Below are 14,707 nucleotides of genomic sequence, written 5' to 3'. Positions count from 1 at the left end.
AATTTCATAACCTCTCTCCTTTCGGACAACAAAATGAAGGGTGGAAGATTCATGTCTTTTGTACAACTCATCCTCTCTTTGCACTAACCATGAGTTCACTCACCCTTGCAGGCATCTGGAGCAGAAAAAGGTCTCCGGAGGTCCCGGTAGAAGCCTGGCTTGCACCGCTGGCAGTGTTGACCTTCCGTGTTGTGTTGACAGTCCTTGCAGACGCCACCACTACGATTCCCTGATGCCTCCCAGACGTTAAGGTCAAAATGGCAAGCATCAGCATGCCCGTTGCACTTGCAGGCTGGAAAAAAGAATCGTGGAAGGAAAGCAAATAATTAAAAATAAAACAGGGTTCTCTAACATTCAGGCAGTTAAAAATAGGGTAAACTGAGTGCTAATTTTTATTTTATTTATTTTAAATTATTTTTGAATACTGTACATTTTCACAGTACCAGAATCAAAACAACATATAAGGGTATACATTGAGAACTCCAGTCTCCTAGCCCCATTTATCCTGTTTTCCCTTGCCTTCCTCCTTCCCTCCCCCCTTCCTCCCTCCCTCTCTCTCTTCCTTTCTTCCTTCCTTCCTCCCTTTCTTTCTTTCTTCCCTTCCTTCTTTTTTAGTTTCTTGTGAACCTTTCAGTGTTTCTTTTGGATTATTTTAAAAAAAATAAGTTTTAGGACATGGCTGAAAGTCAAAGAAGTGTTGATTCGTCTAGTTAGGCAGATATGTTATGGTTACATTAGGAAATGGGGTTGACATTCATTTTGGAGAGACTACTTGAGTGGTCACCAGTTTTCTCCCTCTCTGAAGGTAACACTTTACCATTTCCATTTCTGCTCCTTCACAAAGGCCACTGTCTGGATCTTGCTTAGAAAACCTAGGTTGTCAACATCAATTCATGTTTCAGATAACAGGCCTGAATTCATGCTCACTAATGAGCCTGAAAATAAAATTCTGGTTGACAGTGGTTAGTAACTTGGCAGGTAAAAGTACAATAAGCAGAGAGATATCTTCCATGAAACACTATTTCTCAGATATTGTTGTTCTAGTAAGTACAAGGCAGTCTCCTATCATAGGCTCAATTTTCTTCTAGAAGAGGCCCACAGTGTTTCTTGTACAACAATTTCTCAAAGGCATTTCTAAGATTATCAGTCAATAGCATCAAGTAACAAGTCACTGTGTTCTATACGTATTTAGACATGCAGTTGGTTTCTATGGAAAGAGCCAGACTGGCACTCTAGGAATGTAGGAGAAAGTCTTTAGATTCTCTTGATGAGTGATTTAGAATAAGAATCCAGATGTTTTTATAGAGGTCAGCTGTATTTGAAAATGTTTGTGCTATTGTTTTTCATTGTTTCCTTGATGTGTTACAGTATTTTGCCCTGATTTATAATAGTTAAAAAGCAGATTATAAAACAAGTTAAGATTTATGCTTAAAGGAAATCCTTTACATTTCCTAGAAACAAAAATAAATCAGTTATGAGTCTAATGATGTATGGGAAGAGACTTCTCACAAATGTAGCCACAGTACTTGCCTTTAAATGCTTATAAAATTGAGGTTTGTTGAGTATAAACATTGTTACGGGAATGTGTATTTCTCTGTATGTTTTTAACTACAAGATAAAAAAGGGCTCACATTCCCATGTTTTTAACCCTCCCATCCAGTCTCCAACCTCAAACTTAAAGTTGCTCCTGGTAATGGAGTCTCATTCTTGACTGATTTTATTTCAAACCTGTTTTGTCATTTCAAGTATCATAAGTGAAAAAAGGTATCAGGGGGAAAGTGTCTAATTTGGAGTCTGAAAATTTGGGATCAAGTCACGATTCTATCACTAACTTTGGCAAATCACTTTATCTTACTGAGCCTCAGTTTCCTGATCTTTAAAAGAGGATTAACACCACTACTTTATAGGGTTGTTTGATATTATAATTCAATCTCGGAACTATAAGAGCAATTATACATCATCACCCTTATTTGATCTTGGATCTAGTCATGTTTTTATTGGGCAAAATTCCTCCTTGAGGAGGGTGCTACTGCCCCACAAAGACTCCAAGCAAATAGGCAACGCATTCTTGGCAGAACAGTAATATTAGCAACTTTGCAAACAGTGCCTGTTTCCAGTGGTTGAACTCATAGTGGGCAGTGATATGGACAGTTTGTGTACTTTACAGTTGTCTGTCACCCACCACCTTATATTGTGTTTCTAGAGACAACAAGGTGTCCACAGATAAGTTTACTTTACAAGGAGGGCTTCTGAGGTCGCTTCTTAGACCTTACACCTAAAGCACAAGCAACTAAAGAAAGAATAGATAAATGGGAACTCCTCAGAATTAAAAGCTTCTGTACCTCAAAGGAATCTGTCAAAAAGGTAAAGAGACAGCCAACTCAATGGGAGAAAATATTTGGAAACCATCTATCTGATAGGAGACTGATAACTGTATATATAAAGAAATCTTACAACTCAATGACAATAGCCCAATTTTAAAATGGGCAAAAGACAGGAAATAACATTTCTCTGAAGAGGAAATACAAACGGCTAAAAAAACACATGAAAAAATGTTCATTTTCACTAATTATTAGGGAGATGCAAATCAAGACCACAATGAGGTATCATCTCACACCAGTAAGAATGGCTGCCATTTAACAAATAGGAAACTACAAATGCTGGAGAGGATGTAGAGAAATTGGAACTCTTATTCACTGCTGGTGGGACTGTATAATGGTTCAGCCACTCCGGAAGACAGTTGGCGGTTCCTAAGAAAACTAGGTATTGAGTCATCCTACAATCCAACAATCTCACTTCTCGGTATTTACCCAGAGGACCTGAAAGCAGGGACATGAACAGATATTTGCACACTGATGTTCATGGCGGCATTGTTCACAGCTACCAAGAAATGGAAACAACCTAAATGTCCTACATCAGATGAGTGGATAAACAAAATGTGGTACATGCATATGATGGAATACTACTCAGCAGTGAGAAGGATGAACCTTGGAGACATAATGTTGAGTGAAATAAATCAGTTACAAAAGGAGAGATATTGTATGTTACCACTAATGTGAACTCTGTGAAAAATGTAAAACAAGTGTATTATATTGTAGAATGTAGGGGACCTAGAGATAGACAGCAGCTAGTAAAGGGGGAACAATAATCTAATAAGAGCAGATAAGATATTGAGGATAATCTTAATGATATGGGAATGCTCAGGAATGATTATGGTTCATTAATTTTCTTGTGGTATGGTAAGAGCATATTGGAAGCAATGATATTATTTCAGGATATTTGTTTTTCTTATTCCTTTGCTATGTTTTATTTGGAAATGTTTTTTTTTTAATTTTTTGATAAATAAAGTTAATAAAAAAATTTTAAAAACCAGAAACAAAGAAGGCTTCTGAATAGGGTGGGCTTATTACTTACTTCTGCACTCTTTAGGAGCCCCAGTTTTGCCATCAGCTGCCTCCCAGGGGTGGTCATTGTATAATGGTGCGCAGTGTTGGCAGTGGGTGCCTGCTGTGTTGTGCTTACACATACATTTTCCATGGACCTGCAACAAAAATAAGTAAGAGCTATGAACACCCATGTTGCTAGGGAAGAAAGTTCTCCATATAATCTCATCTCATTGGTTGGCTTTAGCCATAAGACTTTCATTGACTTTTCTGAAGAATTTAGCAATCAAGATGAGAGATCCTTTCTTTAGTTTTTCTTGTGATTAATTCAAAAGATTAAGTAATAAATTTTCATAGTTGCAGGATATGTGACCCTAATGAGCAATTCTGAGGCTAGGCATTTACTTAAATTATTAATACCTTTAAATTTTTCTATTCCTTACACAAAAGTAATACATTTTCAATATAGGAAATTTAGAAATTTGTAATTCCATTACAAACAGATATCATTACAACATTTTGGGCATATATTTCCCATACTTTAAAATGCAATTACATTTAAAACATTTTTTCATGTAACAATACATTGAGAATATCTTTCCATTTCATTAAATGTTCTTATATGACATATTTTAATGGTTCCCTTGTATGGTGTAATTTATTTGACCAATCATCTATTTTTGGTTATGTAGGCTTTTAAATATTTTTATATATTATATTCAATGCTATAATGAATATCCTTGTAGCTAAGTATTTGTTCAAATCTTTAATTATTTCTTAGGAATGTATTTTCTAGAAGTAAAATTGAAAGTTCAAAAAATTTATATTTTTAAAGCTTTGAACATATTTTGTCAATAGGGTTGGCATTTTCTTTTGATCTCACAGTTCATAGTAGTTGAGATTTAATAAAATACCATTTCTCAGAGAGGAAAACTTGAGTAAAATTCTTAGGAATCTGGAAGTTTTGTGAAAATTTTATTTTTTATTATTTCATTAACAATTTCTGAAAAATTAATATTTGCAGCATCTAGAATGTCTCCTAATAACTATTTCCATAAATTTCAGTACTAAGATGCATTTATTGACATATGATGTCATGACTGTACAAATGAAAGTTTTGCAAAGTAGCTCAGAATGGGGTTCACAAATACATTCTTATAGATCTATGCATTTTTTCTTTCTTGAGAAATAGTGTTAAAGGTAACTCAGCATAAAAGTAACAGATTATATCAACCAGTCAACAAATATTTAATGAATATCTATAAAGGAGAGTTGTTATATGAGGCAGTATTTGGTATAGAAAGCATTATAAAGCATAATTTCTGTCTTTAAGAAAGATACAGTGTAGCTGGAGAAAAATGACTTACATAGGGAAACAAGACAATAAATATGTGCCTAAGAAATGAAATGATGCTGAAATTCAAAAGATACAGAAATCTGTATAGGTTGGCAGTTGTGGAGGGCTTTTTGGAAGGGGTTGTGGTTTGAGCTGGCCCTTGACAGATGGGCAGTATTTCCAACGTGCAGAAGGGAAGAGACTTTCCAAGAAGAGGAAACAAAGTTAACCAAGGTGTGGCACAGGGAGGCCAAGGAGAATCTGTGAGTAAAATTTATTTCCATATATCTAAAATCGTTTAACTGCAGTGGTAAAGGAACTACTCAAAATGACAAGTACTCAGAAAGGTCAAACCCAAAATGAGTCCCTAAAGTAGATTTGAACACCCTGGAAATAGCCACCCTAATACACTGTTGTACTACTGCTTGCCCTGACATAACACTCCAGTAATTTGCATCAACTCACCCAGAAGCCCCTTTCTCTTTTATTACTCTCCTAGCATATATGTCCTTTGTTCCACTGGTGGAGGCACTCTGGAATTAGCATATGCATTATCCAAGTGTGTTACATGACTACTATGGGCCTGATGCTCACATAATGTTCAAGTGTAGGAATTATACACAGGTGTTGGGAGGACTGCAGGTTGCTTATAAATGAACCACATGAAGCCTAAGAGTTATAGATTTCCTATCTATTTCTGTGTATTGTAATGTAAAGTTCTCATACTTGATGAAAATTATAGCAGCCCTTTTAACTCTTAGGAATTAGTGGGGATACAGATTTTTTTTTAAGAGAGTGGAATTGGCTTCTTGGAATATGAAGATGTTGCAAAAAAAATATTTGTTAACTTTCTTTATAGAAACTCAACCAACATTATAGATACAATTTATTGGTTTTGGTCTTGGAATGTGTAGATATGAACTACAGTTCCCTATTTTCTTGGACTTTTCTTCATGTTTAGCTCTGCTATGAACTGTTTATATGAAGACATCCCCATGGAGTTTTTTGTTTTTTTTTTTTTTTTATCATCATTTTATTGAGATATATTCACATACCACGCAGTCATACAAAACAAATTGTACTTTCAATTGTTTACAGTACCATTACATAGTTGTACATTCATCACCTAACTCAATCCCTGACACCTTCATTAGCACACACACAAAAATAACAAGAATAATAATTAGAGTGAAAAAGAGCAATTGAAGTAAAAAAGAACACTGGGTACCTTTGTCTGTTTGTTTCCTTCCCCTACTTTTCTACACATCCATCCATAAACTAGACAAAGTGGAGTGTGGTCCTTATGGCTTTCCCAAGCCCATTGTCACCCCTCATAAGCTACATTTTTATACAACTGTCTTCGAGATTCATGGGTTCTGGGTTGTAGTTTTATAGTTTCAGGTATCCACCACCAGCTACCCCAATTCTTTAGAACCTAAAAAGGGTTGTCTAAAGTGTGCGTAAGAGTGCCCACCAGAGTGATCTCTCGGCTCGTTTTGGAATCTCTCTGCCACTGAAGCTTATTTCATTTCCTTTCACATCCCCCTTTTGGTCAAGAAGATGTTCTCCATCCCACGATGCCGGGTCTACATTCCTCCCCGGGGGTCATATTCCACGTTGCCAGGGAGATTCACTTCCCTGGGTGTCTGATCCCACGTAGGGGGGAGGGCAGTGATTTCACCTTTCAAGTTGGCTTAGCCAGAGAGAGAGGGCCACATCTGAGCAACAAAGAGGCATTCAGGAGGAGACTCTTAGGCACAAATACAGAGAGGCCTAGCCTCTCCTTTGCAGCAACCATCTTCCCAAGGGTAAAACTTATGGAAGAGGGCTCAACCCATCAAACCACCAGTCCCCTATGTCTGTGGTCATGTTAGCAACCATGGAGGTGGGGTAGGCGAATACACCTGCATTCTCCACAGGCTCCTCAAGGGGGCACTACATCTTTTTTTTTTTGTTTCCTTGTTTGTCTTTTTTCTTTTTTTTTTTTTTTTAACTTTCCCTTCTTTTTTAAATCAACTGTATGAAAAAAAAGTTAAAAAGAAAACAAACATACAATAAAAGAACATTTCAAAGAGACCATAACAAGGGAGTAAGAAAAAGATAACTAACCTAAGATAACTGCTTAACTTCCAACATGTTCCTACTTTACCCCAAGAAAGTTACATAATATAGCAACATTTCTGTGAACTTGTTCCTACTACATCCATCAGAAATTAACAGACCATAGTCATTTCTGGGCATCCCCAGAACGTTAAATAGCTTATCTGTTCTTCTTGGATTATTGTTCCCCCTTCCTTAATTGCTCTCTACTGCTAGTTCCCCTACATTCTACATTATAAACCATTTGTTTTACATTTTTCAAAGTTCACATTAGTGGTAGCATATACTATTTCTCTTTTTGTGCCTGGCTTATTTCGCTCAGCATTATGTCTTCAAGGTTCATCCATGTTGTCATATGTTTCACCAGATTGTTCCTTCTTACTGCCGCGTAGTATTCCATCGTGTGTATATACCACATTTTATTTATCCACTCATCTGTTGAAGGACATTTGGGTTGTTTCCATCTCTTGGCAATTGTGAATAATGCTGCTATGAACATTGGCGTGCAGATATCTGTTCGTGTCACTGCTTTCCGATCTTCCGGGTATATACCGAGAAGTGCAATCGCTGGATCGAATGGTAGCTCTATATCTAGTTTTCTAAGGAACTGCCAGACTGACTTCCAGAGTGGCTGAACCATTATACAGTCCCACCAACAATGAATAAGACTTCCAATTTCTCCACATCCCCTCCAGCATTTGTAGTTTCCTGTTTGTTTAATGGCAGCCATTCTAACCGGTGTTAGATGGTATCTCATTGTGGTCTTAATTTGCATCTCTCTAATAGCTAGTGAAGCTGAACATTTTTTCATGTGTTTCTTGGCCATTTGTATTTCCTCTTCAGAGAACTGTCTTTTCATATCTTTTGCCCATTTTATAATTGGGCTGTCTGTACTATTGTCATTGAGTTGTAGGATTTCTTTGTATATGCAAGATATCAGTCTTTTGTCAGATACATGGTTTCCAAAAATTTTTTCCCATTGAGTTGGCTGCCTCTTTACCTTTTTGAGAAATTCCTTTCAGGTGCAGAAACTTCTAAGCTTGAGGAGTTCCCATTTATCTATTTTCTCTTTTGTTGCTTGTGCTTTGGGTGTAAAGTCTAGGAAGTGGCCTCCTAATACAAGGTCTTGAAGATGTTTTCCTACATTATCTTCTAGGAGTTTTATGGTACTTTCTTTTATATTGAGATCTTTGGTCCATTTTGAGTTAATTTTTGTGTAGGGGGTGAGGTAGGGGTCCTCTTTCATTCTTTTGGATATGGATATCCAACTCTCCCAGCCCCATTTGTTGAAAAGACCATTATGGCTCAGTTCGGTGACTTTGGGGGCCTTATCAAAGATCAGTCGGCCATAGATCTGAGGGTCTATCTCTGAATTCTCAATTCGATTCCATTGATCTATATGTCTATCTTTGTGCCAGTACCATGCTGTTTTGGCAACTGTGGCTTTATAATAAGCTTCAAAGTCAGGGAGTTTAAGTCCTCCCACTTCGTTTTTCTTTTTTAGAGTGTCTTTAGCAATTCGAGGCATCTTCCCTTTCCAAATAAATTTGATAACTAGCTTTTCCAAGTCTGCAAAGTAGGTTGTTGGAATTTTGATTGGAATTGCATTGAATCTGTAGATGAGTTTGGGTAGAATTGACATCTTAATGACATTTAGCCTTCCTATCCATGAACATGGAATATTTTTCCATCTTTTAAGGTCCCCTTCTATTTCTTTTAGTAGAGTTATGTAGTTTTCTTTGTATAGGTCTTTTACATCTTTGGTTAAGTTTATTCCTAGGTACTTGATTTTTTTAGTTGCTATTGAAAATGGTATCTTTTTCTTGAGTGTCTCTTCAGTTTGTTCATTTCTAGCATATAGAAACATTACTGACTTATGTGCATTAATCTTGTATCCCGCTACTTTGCTAAATTTGTTTATTAGCTCTAGTAGGTGTATCGTTGATTTCTCAGGGTTTTCTAGATATAAGATCATATCATCTGCAAACAATGACAGTTTTACTTCTTCTTTTCCAATTTGGATGCCTTTTATTTCTTTGTCTTGCCGGATTGCCCTGGCTAGCACTTCCAGCACAATGTTGAATAACAGTGGTGACAGCGGGCATCCTTGTCTTGTTCCTGATCTTAGATGGAAGGCTTTCAGTCTCTCACCATTGAGTACTATGCTGGCTGTGGGTTTTTCATATATACTCTTTATCATGTTGAGGAAGTTTCCTTCAATTCCTACCTTTTGAAGTGTTTTTATCAAAAATGGATGTTGGATTTTGTCAAATGCTTTTTCAGCATCTATTGAGATGATCAATTGATTTTTCCCTTTCGAGTTTTTAATGTGTTGTAATACATTGATTGATTTTCTTATGTTGAACCATCCTTGCATGCCTGGAATGAACCCCACTTGGTCATGGTGTATGATTTTTTTAATGTGTCTTTGGATTCGATTTGCAAGTATTTTGTTGAGGATTTTTGCATCTATATTCATTAGGGAGATTGGCCGGTAGTTTTCCTTTTTTGTAGCATCTTTGCCTGGTTTTGGTATTAGATTGATGTTAGCTTCATAAAATGAGTTAGGTAGTGTTCCATTTTTTTCAATGTTTTGAAAGAGTTTGAGTAAGATTGGTGTCAGTTCTTTCTGGAAAGTTTGGTAGAATTCCCCTGTGAAGCCATCTGGCCCTGGGCATTTATTTGTGGGAAGATTTTTGATGACTGATTGGATCTCTTTGCTTGTGATGGGTTGGTTGAGGTCTTCTATTTCTTCTCTGGTCAGTCTAGGTTGTTCATATGTTTCCAGGAAATTGTCCATTTCTTCTACATTTTTCCAGTTTGTTGCCATACAGTTGTTCATAATATCCTCTTATAATTTTTTTAATTTCTTCAGGATCTGCAGTTATGTCACCTTTTTCATTCATTATTTTGTTTATATGGGTCTTCTCTCTTTTTGATTTTGTCAGTCTAGCTAGGGGCTTGTCAATCTTGTTGATCTTCTCAAAGAACCAACTTTTGGTGATATTTATCCTCTCTATTGTTTTTTTGTTCTCTATGTCATTTATTTCTGCTTTAATCCTTGTTATTTCTTTTCTTCTACTTGGTTTAGGATTGGTTTGCTGTTCATTTTCTAGCTTCTTCAGTTGATCCATTAGTTCTTTGATTTTGGCTCTTTCTTCCTTTTTAATATATGCGTTTAGTGCTATAAATTTCCCCCTTAGCACTGCTTTTGCTGCATCCCATAGGTTTTGGTATGTTGTGTTCTCATTTTCATTCGTCTCTATATATTTAGCAATTTCTCTTGCTATTTCTTCTTTAACCCACTGATTGCTTAGGAGTGTGTTGTTTAACCTCCAGGTATTTGTGAATTTTCTAAGTCTCTGATGGTTATTGACTTCTAATTGTATTCCATTGTGGTCAGAGAATGTGCTTTGAATAATTTCAATCTTTTTAAATTTATTGAGGCTTGTTTTATGTCCCAGCATATGATCTATTCTGGAGAAAGTTCCGTGAGCACTAGAAAAGTATGTGTATCCTGGTGATTTGGGATGTAATGTCCTGTAGATGTCTGTTAAATCTAATTCATTTATCAGATTGTTTAGGTTTTCAATTTCCTTATTGGTCTTCTGTCTGGTTGATCTATCTATAGGAGAGAGTGATGTGTTGAAGTCTCCCACAATTATTGTGGAAACATCAATTGCTTCCTTTAGTTTTGCCAGTGTTTCTCTCATGTATTTTGTGGCACCTTGACTGGGTGCATAGACATTTACGATTGTTATTTCTTCTTGCTGAATTGCCCCTTTTATTAGTATGTAGTGGCCTTCTTTGTCTCTCAAAACATCCCTGCATTTGAAGTCTATTTTATCTGAGATTAATATTGCTACACCTGCTTTCTTTTGGCTGTAGCTTGCATGAAATATTTTTTTCCATCCTTTCACTTTCAGTTTCTTTGTGTCCCTGTGTCTAAGATGAGTCTCTTGTATGCAACATATTGATGGTTCATTTTTTTTGATCCATTCTGCGAATCTATATCTTTTAATTGGGGAGTTTAATCCATTTACATTCAACGTTAAAACCATGAAGGCATTTCTTGAATCGGCCATCTTATCCTTTGGTTTATGTTTGCCATATTTTTCCCTCTCTCTATTAATATCCTTTATTGTACCCATACCGAATCTCTTTAGTACTGAACCTTTCTCCAAGTCTCTCTGTCCTGTCTTTGTTTCTCTGTCTGTAGGGCTCCCTTTAGTATCTCCAGTAGGGCAGGTCTCTTGTTAGCAAATTCTCTCAGCATTTCTTTGTGAAAAATTTAAGCTCTCCCTCAAATTTGAAGGAGAGCTTTGCTGGATAAAGTATTCTTGGCTGGAAATTCCTCTCACTCAGAATTTTAAATATATCGTGCCACTGCCTTCTTGCCTCCATGGTGGCTGCTGAGTAGTCACTACTTAGTCTTATGCTGTTTCCTTTGTATGTGGTGAATTGCTTTTCTCTTGCTGCTTTCAGAACTTGCTCCTTCTCTTCTATGTTTGACAGTGTGATCAGTATATGTCTCGGAGTGGGTTTTTTTGGATTTATTCTATTTGGAGTTCGCTGAGCATTTATGATTTGTGTATTTATGTTGTTTAGAAGATTTGGGAAGTTTTCCCCAACAATTTCTTTGAATACTCTTCCTAGGCCTTTACCCTTTTCTTCCCCTTCTGGGACACCAATGAGTCTTATATTCGGACGTTTCATATTATCTATCATATCCCTGAGGTCCATTTCGAGTTTTTCAATTTTTTCCCCATTCTTTCTTTTATGCTTTCATTTTCCATTCTGTCATCTTCCAGGTCACTGATTCGTTGTTCAACTTCCTCTAGTCTTGTACTATGAGTGTCCAGAATCTTTTTAATTTGGTCAACAGTTTCTTTAATTTCCATAAGATCATCCATTTTTTTATTTAGTCTTGCAATGTCTTCTTTATGCTCTTCTAGGGTCTTCTTGATTTCCTTCATATCCCGTACTATGGTCTCATTGTTCATCTTTAGTTCTTTGAGTAGCTGCTCTAGGTGCTGTGTCTCTTCTGGTCTTTTGATTTGGGTGCTTGGGCTTGGGTTATCCATATCGTCTGGTTTTTTCATATGCTTTATAATTTTCTGTTGTTTTTGGCCTCGTGGCATTTGCTGAACTTGATAGGGTTCTTTTAGGGTTTGTAGACCTATTGAAGTCCTTATCTCTAATTTATCAGATCTACAGCTTCGTGGGGTACACTTTCTCTAACTAACCAGCAGGTGGCGTCCACGAGCCACCTGTTCTCCACAAGCCAGTTCTCCCCTGCTTAGCCTTTTTGGTGAGTGGGTGAGTGAGTCTTGTGGGGTTCAATTGGTGTACCAAGCTTGCGTGTGTAGTTGGTGTTGCGTGCCCTGTATGTGGGGCGTGTTTCTGGGCAGTCAGGGAGGGGGGGTGGCCCTAACAATCAAATCTCCCTGATGATCCTAGAGTTTTAAAGCTGCTGCAATAGTCTAATCCTTCAGTTCAGTCCTGCCACAGTTTGTCTCTGCCACTGACCCACAAGTCTTTGGTATTGGCGTATGGCTCCTGAGACTTGCAAGTGGGCCCCTCTTCCAGGCTGTGCACCCCGGGTCCTCTGTTGAGGGATGACTGTGCTATGTCACAGGTGAATGCCGTCCCCCCAGGGCAGTTCTGGGCTGCTGGGCTGTGTAGGGAGGCTCCCAGTCTGCTCAAATGATGGCTGAATGGGGCTTTGTTAATTCACACTGCTCCACCTTCCCAGCTCTGGGACATTCAGCTGAGGTTGCAGGGAAGGCTAATGTCCACGCCCAGTTTTGTGGTGTGTGCCTGTTATTTGAAGCACTTCCGTCACACTGGGTTGTCTGGGGCAGCTCTGGGCTATGGGGCTGGCGATGGGCAGGAGTGTTTCCTGTCCACCAGGATGGTGGCTGTGAGCGGACACCCCCCTTTTCTTGGGAAGTTGTGTTGTTTAGTGAATTTTCTCAGCCACTGGATTATTGCCTTTTGTCTCAGAGCTCTCTTAGTTCTGCTCTTGACTTGATGTGCCCAAATTGCAATTCTTTGAAGCTTTCTGTATTGGGCTTCTTAGAGTAATTGTTTTAGAAAACAAAAAAAGGATTTAAAAAAAAAAAAAACAGCCCTCCTCAGAGATCTAATGGGTTATTGAAATGCTAATAGACAAAGCAACCAGGGCCATTAAGGAAAGGTCCACAGGGCAGAGAGATCAGCTTTGCTTCGGGATTTGCATATGCGCCTCAAGGCCTGAGCTCCGCCCTTCCCCTTTCTGTGTTCACCAGAACTCCAAAAATCCTCTGCTTTTATTTTGGAGTTTTTCGTGTTATTTTTTTTTCTATGCCTGTCTCCTCTCTGCTGGGCTGGCTGCTCTCAGAGTCTCTGGTGTCTGGTCTCAGTCTATCTATGGTTGGAGTTTGAATCAGTAGAATGAGTTTCCGATAAGAGCAGCCACTGCAGTTCTCCCTTCTCCTTCCCGGAGCTGACAGCCCCTCCTCCCCCGGGACTGGGCCTGGCAGGGAGGGGCGCGGGTCCCCTGGCCGCAAAAACTTACAGATTTCGCTGATCTCAGCAGTTCCACGTTTTCATGAGTGTTGTATGAAGTATGCCCAAAGACAGATTGCTGTGTGGTGTCCAGTCCACGCAGTTCCTGGCTTTTTACCTACTTTCCTGGAGGAGTAACTAAAACTTACAGCTCACCAGTCTGCCATCTTGCCCCACCTCCCCCATGGAGTTTTAACAGTTCACTAGACATCTCCTTTCACACATCCAGGCAAACTCTAAAGACAAATTGGCACTTAAATTTGGAGAACTGCAGGATTCAGTTTCTACTGCTCTATAACAGTGAGGTCTTTTCATCCTAGCTCCCAGATATCTAATTTTTCATATATTCTAGTAGAGATGTTCAGTCCTACTGCTTATATTAAATCTGTTTTATTCAGCATTCCCTCTTATCCTGAAAAAAATAGAAATTCTTTCATCTCAAAAAACTTCTGCATTCTTTAAAGGTTCTCAGTAAAAGCTAGATGATACTTTGCTTACTTGTAGTAGTAGATACTGATTTCAAACAAAATGGAAGCTTTGGAAAAATTGACTCAGGAAAATTTTTCCAATGTTGAAGAGTTTAGTAATGTGAAGGCATATTTATGTAGCTGGCAGAAGTTGGTAGCCTAAGGGAGATTAATAGGAAAAGCAGTTTTGTAATTGTCTAGATTCTATAATCTGCCAAAAAATAAAACAAAGCAAACAAAATACACATACACAATACCCAGGATAGAAATAATTTGATAGAATTAGAGTCAGAATTCCTGGAATAAGCCACCACCAATCCATCATTGCCGTAAAGGGATTCAGTGGAGTACTAACTGAAGAGGGACTTACAGAAGATGTCAACGAGTATAAATACAGAGACCATGGTTAGGAAATCAAACATCGAAGTGGAGTCCCTGAGGCTGTGTCTTTAAGGGTGCATAGGATTTCTCTTGAGAAGATAAGAAGCCAAAAGAAACACTCAGGGAATCATCAATTAACAAACCTGAGGATGTGTTTTGGAGAAGTAATTTGGCTTCAGTCTGTAGGACAGATTAAACATCAGTTTAAGGAAGCTGGAATTTACTGTGCAGGCAACGGCAATCTGTTAGGGTTTGAGGAAGGGAATTGAAAGGAGTATTAAATGCACTTTCTTTTTAAAAATTGTCTTTCTGCCTCACTTCTATTTTACTTTTTATGTCTTTGTACCCTTCCTCCCTTATAATTTTTTTATAGTTTTTTTTTTGCCCTAGCTTATGCCTTTCCAACAGCCTGTGAAACCCACATGCATCTTCTGATAATCAGAATTTAAAAGGTTGTTGATCTCCACTTAACTAATACTGCCTATTGGCAT

At 37.9% G+C, this 14,707-nt stretch overlaps 1 protein-coding gene across 2 annotated transcripts in view; it reads right to left on the bottom strand.

The window, feature by feature from the left end:
- Window positions 1-14,707, bottom strand: part of NTN4 (netrin 4) — a 131,751-nt gene that overhangs the window by 43,241 nt on the left and 73,803 nt on the right. For both annotated transcript variants that reach the window (XM_037845091.1, XM_037845090.1), the window contains exons 4-5: window positions 3,415-3,541; window positions 104-292 (exon numbers count right to left, since the gene is read on the bottom strand). In XM_037845091.1, the coding sequence (XP_037701019.1) occupies window positions 104-292; window positions 3,415-3,541 (316 nt within the window). The remainder of the gene's footprint in view (window positions 1-103; window positions 293-3,414; window positions 3,542-14,707) is intronic.

This window comes from Choloepus didactylus, chromosome 8 (genome assembly GCF_015220235.1).
Source record: "Choloepus didactylus isolate mChoDid1 chromosome 8, mChoDid1.pri, whole genome shotgun sequence".
Taxonomy (NCBI): Eukaryota; Metazoa; Chordata; class Mammalia; order Pilosa; family Megalonychidae; genus Choloepus; species Choloepus didactylus.
Note: the sequence above shows the minus strand (reverse complement) of the source record. Positions and strands in the feature narration are given on the sequence as shown.